Raw genomic sequence first — 7,779 nt, forward strand, 5'->3', positions numbered from 1 at the left:
TATATATATATATATAACCCTTCGATAAGTGACGAGATTATATTGAAAATCGATGCACTGAAGGGATGAGAGTTTGATATTTTCAGAAATGATATTTACTAACATAATATTTTGATATCCCGCGATTAAAATAACTGACATTTTTCTTAACGAGTTGTTTATCGCTCGACGATGGAATATTCTCCGATTCTAATTACGTCACAGTATTCGAATAATTTTTGTACATTATTGAAAAAAACAATACAACGATCAATACAAACGCTTTACGTACCTATGTCCATCAAATGGATCTCACCAAGATGTCGTGCGGCGTAAAGGTGAAGTAATCCGAAGGCGAGTTGCATCCCGGTGGTGAGCAACAGGGCGAGAAAACCGGCGGCACAAACCAGCCAGCCCCATCCACCCTCTGGATAGAAATGTGCCCGCATACCGGCGACGTCTATCCCTGTGATAGAAAAGATTATCCTCTTTATAATTCAGAGATAAATCGCGGAATCGCATTTCGGATACTGTCGAATGTATCGATAATAGAATATCTCGCGGCAAGGACGGATTTAGCACACACATTTTGAACTCTCGATAGAAGATTTCTGATGATATGAATGAGAAATTTGCAAAGTGATTTAGTTTCGTAACTTGTAATAGAGACCTTGAGTCAAAAAAGTAATATTTCATTATCATTTTGTAGTGTATCATTTTAATTTTCTAATTTGTAATATATTAATATATTTATCGAACTCTACATCAAGACTTACCCGAACTGTGAATGTTTTGAATATGCGATCATTTGCGATAATTGATTTTATTCTACGATTTTTTCGTTATGTTAATTAATGTCTGAAGAGGGCTCAATCCGGTAGCCGAAACTTGTAACTTGTAATTATTTTCTTAATTTTGATTTTATTTTTGCTTTACGTAATTTTACCTCTGTTAATTGTAATATATTCTTTTGTTAATTTCAAAGAAATATGTCGACTCTTACTTTGCCCGTTATTTATTATTATTTAATATTTATCATTAATATATTATCACTAATATATTTATGTAATATTTATTTATTTACTTAAAAGTCATATGATTTAAATAATTTATATTGGAGTAATATTACGTACAAAAAAATGCATACAAAAAAGGAATACTGTTATAGATGAACATAATTGTATTCATTCTATTATTATACTTATTGAACATTCAAATATATAGTTTTGCAAAAGGGGGAGATAAAAGATATATATATATATATATTATACCTGTACGACGAAGTGCGGGTACACAACGATGCAGACTGCGTAGGTCGCCCAAGACCCAATTCGTATTGCCACCTATAGTTTCATCGTCCATGTAACGCAGACGAGTGTCTGAAAGAAATCGTGAAGCACATCATTCGTGTAATTATTCAAGTATCTCTATATATTTTCTGCCTGGAATTAAACAAAAACGTGGAAGCAAAAGAGCGTTTTTAAATATAACTTGTCGAGGGACCGTAGTTCGTCCGCATTGAAGGGTATCGTTGCGCTATCGGAAATGGGTTCGTTGAATAGAAACACTTAATTCCTGAAATAATACACTACGTGAAGACATTGAACTCCCGCATAATGGGAAACGGCTGTTCGGTGACCGCGACGACGACACCTGCGGCTGGCAACAGCAGCGTTTGCATGAGACAGAGTGTGAGGTGGGTAAGAACCAAGAAGAAAGAAACGATGTGAGAGACGGTAGGAAGGAAGGAAGGAAGCAAGCGAAGAGATGACAGGCAGGTAAATGCATCTTTGAAAGGCACGACGAAACCTCTGTTAGATTGAAAAAGGTAACGTTGGGCGCACGAAGTCAAAGAGCGGGTTACGAAAGAAGAAAGAAAGGTTGAAGATCGTGAAATAGGCGTGACCTTATTCGTAAAAAAAATTATGAATTCATAGTCAGTTTCTGATCGCGGGAGAAGATATCTAATTAAATTTATGGTCGTGTTGCGTATGCGCTACGCGAACCCAAACTTTTCCATTAGCGGCGTTAAATGTTAAACACCTTTGGGTTTTGTGTTGCCACGCATATCACCCTGGCAAAAATCGAATTTGAGAGTACCGTCGTTATTTAAATTTGCAAGTCTAGTGGAGCCGTTTTCATCAAATATGTAATTAATGAATTACTTTATTTGTGATTAGTTCGAGTTTGATATAAAAGATTGAGAGAGATAATATTTTCTCACTTGCCTTCCACAAATTTATAATCGTTCTGTCCTTCTCCGAAATTCACAAAAATTACAATTAAATATCGCTCTTTTTCACGTAAAAAACTTTTCCTCGATACCTGGCAAATATGCCTCTCTACATTTGGTAATTATTCGCATGCGCGTTACTTGATTTTACATTTCGTTTTATACAAGTAATTAAAACTGGATTTCCAAATGTCTCAGTTTCTAATTTATTCGCGAGTTGTTCTCGTATTATATAATAGTTTGACATCAGTTGTAAATTATCGCACCACCGTGTCAGTATGAGTAAAACTGCGTTCACCAATGCAATTCAATTTCGAGAACATGTCCGTAAGTGGTTAAGTTTCGTACGCAAGCTCTGTTGCGCTTATTAATGTTCGGTATGTAAAACCATTTGGAAGAGATTATTTGCACGATGCCTAGCATTGTGTCGTCATTGTCGTTGTCATTATTGTTGTCGTTGTCTTTACCGATAATGAGAGACGTTACACATTCGCCTTTAGGTAAGTAAATCAGCGAGAATGAAACATTCTTCATTACCCGGTACGTAATGAGAATAAGGTATGAAAGGAGCGCCCGTAGTGAGGAACGCGCGTTCCTAACGCGGCAGAAGGAAGAGAGAAAAAAGGTACGAGCGACAGTAGGTATTTTGCCGAAAATGACGTGAGACATAGAAATTGTTGAGGATGGCATCGAGGGCAAAATTATCGTCGGAGTTACGAGGGTACCTTCTTGATGCCGGAAAAAGAGCGGCACGTTCGCAAGAAATTCGCGAATTTCTTGCGAACGTGCCGCATCCTTAGTGAAATCACGGTCGCATTTCCGCTGCACGAAATATCTAAACGAAATATCTAAAATACCGCTTCGAGGAGTATGGAGAATGTGCAGTGATTGCCTCAAAGTAAATACGTAAGAGGCTTCGATATATAAAAGGAGGAAGTTTTATACCTGCCTCTCGAACGTATAAGTAACTTCGGCTTCGTGGATATTTCTATTTCCGATTAAACTTTGCAAAATTTTTCGCGATCTTCACCACGTTATCGAAGCCACGTAATGATAAAAAAAAAAACTATCAATAACTAATTTTCTCCATTGCGTCATTTATGCTGTCATGATTTTAAAGAAACTTAAGCCTACTTTTTGTACTTTTTATAATTTGATAATTCAAATGATAACAAATTAATAGATAAAAGAATATTGAGTTCTTCTTTTATGTTTATTACGATACAGATGTGAAATTATTGATTCTCTTTCATACTTGTATAAAAGAAATAAGACCAAAATTACAATTTCGATTGCTATTCGAATTCACGTTTGTCAGTCGAGATTGAACACCGATGGTTGATATATTTATGATAGACACTGTTTTCAACGATACATCAAACACAAAATTTTAAGATATCTCTTCGACAGAGTTAAGTGGAATTGATTCTTATTTTACCATCGTTGCGAGCTTTTCATTTTGTCCTACTTCTTTTGTTTTCTGTCTTCATACGAAGATAAAAGAGACAATTAATATTCGAGGAACAACGAAAATTAAAAATTTTCAAAGTATGTCAATGTTTTTTACATATAAAAGACCTAATGTATATGTATAGGGTAACTCTAGGGCAAATACGCCCCGCTGGGATTTACGCCACAGAAGTCAGAAAAAATAGAAGGAGTGGGAGTAATTTTCCCGCAACTACTCTTGTTACATGCCTTTATATTATATTAGTATTGTATTATGATTTCAGTTTTTTACTGGTAATATTAATAAAATTATTGTTAAATAGCACCATCATAAATTATAATCTACACAAAATAATTATTGTTAGGACGTGCAAGACTTAGTGATTATTTCGTGACACACGAGCGTAGAGGAATAGTAAAGCATGTTGTATAACAAAGTACAAGTATTTTGCTCTTGTATTCTTTGTTTAATTTGTTGTTTTGTATATTCCACCTGTGGGTTTGGAATATACGGCATTTTTTAGCGGGCGGGATTTATGCATACAAAATGCGCACATTGATTTCAGTGTACTAAATGCAATAAACGTATTACATGAAACATGTCATAACACTTGTAATATATGTGGGAAGATTATTATTTATTACTTTATATACATATTTATCATTTATTATTCTTATTCCTTAATAAAACTTTATAAACGCATTTTATAAGTTATTGTGTCATTTTACGTCTTATATGCATTATTTGTAAATTTTTCATGAGCCGTACATACCCCTCCCCCGCCTCCTCCTCCTATGAGTAGCCATATATCCTACCCCCTATACGATATAGGGCAAAAATAGAAGGGTTTAAAAAAGTTCATTTTTTATACAAAATATAAATATTTTAGATTTCTAATATTTTTTTCGTAATAGCAGACAGTATAAAGTTGTTACTGATATAGTTCGTTTACTTTAAACACAGTAAATAATATTTAATAAATTAAGTTTTTGATAGGTGCGGTGTATATATCGGAGTGTTACTCTATATAAAAAAAAACAAACTTGCTAAAAGCTCTATACAACAATCTTTGTATTTTCTAAACATATTACTTCAAAACAGAAATATTTTCTAAAAATCTCTCTATACACACAAAAATTGGAAGAATTTTATAATTTTCTCTGCTATCAATTTATATATATATAGTATGAATTTCTGCAAGAAATTAGATATACGGCGCACGAATTGCGACATTATTATAAATTTCGGTTGTGTGAACGTGCTACATAACTTCAGATTCACTCGAATTAATTCAGTTCATTTAATTAAAGTAAATTCAATTAAACATCTGAATATTGGCACAACTTTAATATTGCTTCCGTATAAACGGAATAATATATCTCGCGGTATGCATCAAATTAAAATTTAGTAAGAATAATATTAATTTTGAGATTACGGACGGTAATTCCTGAATTATTCTGCATAATTGGTATTCAGGATATACGATTGGAATATATTTGACTAACTAAAAAGTAAACTCACCGCCGTGATACGAACTTCCACGGTGCGGCGTGTACGTGCCATTTTGACCCTCCATACAATGAGTCGGCGTATAGTACTGCATGGGATGTTGCATGTAATTATTGGGGGTGTTGGGAACATGTACCGGATGACAATGTATGCATCTTCGTGGCGTCTCGGGCGGAGCCTGCAAACAAGATGAATTTTCAACGCACTTGAGTGTTGAAGAGACGAGAAGCACAATGTAAAGACGTTCATGTAGACAATCGCCATGTTTATCATTATTATCACAAAATATTACTCCGCGCTGATGTATTATGCAATATTGCGCAAGATTATTTCTCAGTTGTTAATAACAATCTACCAGTATTGCACGTGAAAATTTTATCGTGTAAATGTCATGAGCTGAATTTATAACGTCATTTCAAAAAGAGAACACTTAACCTTAACAATTATTTATTATCTTTATAAGTAAAAAAGATCTTATTTTCAGAATGGAAAATTTTTCAAAATGAAATAACCGGGACACCAAGATGTGTTTTTAAACTGAAAATTGAAAATTTCAAAGTACCATTTACGTAAATATTGCCTAAAATCAAATGATTTGTAATAAATGTTTTTTAAACGTTGATTAAAGCTATGTCTCTACCCAATTCTACATTTCTTTCCTACAGAGAAAAAACTATTTTACTGAAGTATTTAACAATTTAGATAGATAAATACAGGTTTAAAAATAATTTTATTGGATCATCAAAATAATTAGATAGGAAACTGGAAGGGCATAAAGAATGCTGCAAAAAATTGTGGCATTCTAATAATCAATTTAAGCGTCCTACCAATAAAATTTATTCTCAGATCTGTATCTAGTTAAATTTTTAGATGACTTTAGCAAAACCGTTTCTTTCCATGCATGAATTCTTTCCTTTGCAGTTATAATAAAATCGGTTTTCTCATATATCGCATTTAATAATGTGTGTAGATCGATAAAACGCCCTCTTTTTACTATCTTGTATCTCTCTTATATCTCTACATTATTATCTCTATATTTATTTTTTATTTTCACATATTGACAACCAATTTGAGCGTAATTATTTCTACGCAGTTATTTTGATAATCCAATAAAATTTATTTTCAGATCTGTATCTAAATAAATTTTTAAATATTTCAGTAAAACCGTTCTTTCGAAAATGATAAAAAATTAATAAAAATTGATAAGAGATCACACGACGCGCTTCAATTGATTGTAATCTGCAAAAATCGATGAACGAGTGTACAAGATCTTTGCAAAATTGTCAGGACCCCGATCAATCATGATGTAATCGCGCGTAATAACAGACAGACAGGTTTCAACAGCTCACCTGCATGGAGTGTTGCGAGCGCAACGATCTTATCGAACCGGTCGGGTGCAAGGACGGCACGCTGCCGCCGAAGCTCATGGCCGAATTTCTGCATCCTCCCGGGGTGGACCAACCGCCGCGCACGCTAGCCGTAGTCCACCCCATCCCGCTTCCGCAGTCATCCACCAGCATCTTCAGGGCGGGTGGACACGCCGCATTTTATACTTCCGACATCGACGGCATGTCAACGGTCACGTCAATTCGACGCTCGATGTCCCGTACTCGTGTCACGTTATCCCCCGTTGCAATACGGTGAAAAACGAAATTACATCTTTCTTACTCGCTGTCAAATTCCCTGAAGCACGACTTCCGGGGTGGACGACGACGTTAGATGAGCGCCGTTGAGCACGAGGGCGAGGCACGGAGATGGTTGTTCGACGGTGCGTTCGAATTACGGTGGATATTTTCCATTTCGGTCTGCAAGCAACATGGAACGTGCTCTGATTTGCTATCCTAGTTATCGATAATTACATTGCACGCAATGCGTACGTGTGCATAGATTGTTTGAATTTATCCTCCTATTCTAATCGGATACGAGTAATTTGCAACGTGCTAAAATAATTTATCGTTCAAGCGGCACATTTGACAGGTATGTCAATATAACAAGTAATTTTGTTAACAAGAAAGTTACAATTTTTTTTCCTCTTAACAAATAACAATTTTACCGCTCGATTGAATCCACGTCACGTCCGGTAATATGCGAATGTGTTTTCGCGTTTTATTAGTTACGCCACATTGAAAATCTTTAATTAACTTTACGTTCAATTAATTAATTATGTTACCATTTCCCGAGTGGAAATATGAAATATGCATTTCAACACAGTCATTTAGGCATGCCGTAATAATTTTTATTGTACGGGTAATAGGGATCATAAAACTGTCATTATAAATTCAATGATTACGTTATTCTGCGCTTCGAGAGTCGGGAAACAGCCGATTGCTGATGCAGGTAAAGCATTAAATATCGAATGTATGCACCGCGGGTAGGATTTGTTCGATTTGTACACGAGGATTTATAGCGTGAATGTTTTATGCATGTACTCATCCGAGAGAAGAGTCGATGAGGATAAAATTGTTATTGGATGCATATCGGACGTGCACGCGCAAGTTATTTTGCTTCGAGTTATTGGCATACACGCCAAAAACACATCCTATTTCGTCGGTCGGATTCAATTAATCTCCAACCGTCTCGCAAGTTTAACTACAATGAATCTTGCACT

At 35.1% G+C, this 7,779-nt stretch overlaps 1 protein-coding gene across 1 annotated transcript in view; it reads right to left on the reverse strand.

Moving 5' to 3' along the window:
- Window positions 1-6,691, reverse strand: part of LOC108756170 (monocarboxylate transporter 4-like) — a 35,217-nt gene extending 28,526 nt beyond the window's left edge. Inside the window, exons 1-4 of the mRNA XM_018499776.1 lie at window positions 6,521-6,691; window positions 5,184-5,349; window positions 1,251-1,358; window positions 272-445 (exon numbers count right to left, since the gene is read on the reverse strand). Of these exons, the coding sequence (XP_018355278.1) occupies window positions 272-445; window positions 1,251-1,358; window positions 5,184-5,349; window positions 6,521-6,691 (619 nt within the window). The remainder of the gene's footprint in view (window positions 1-271; window positions 446-1,250; window positions 1,359-5,183; window positions 5,350-6,520) is intronic.
- Window positions 6,692-7,779: the final 1,088 nt, after the last annotated feature.

This window comes from Trachymyrmex septentrionalis, unplaced genomic scaffold, assembly GCF_001594115.1.
Source record: "Trachymyrmex septentrionalis isolate Tsep2-gDNA-1 unplaced genomic scaffold, Tsep1.0 scaffold97, whole genome shotgun sequence".
NCBI lineage: Eukaryota > Metazoa > Arthropoda > Insecta > Hymenoptera > Formicidae > Trachymyrmex > Trachymyrmex septentrionalis.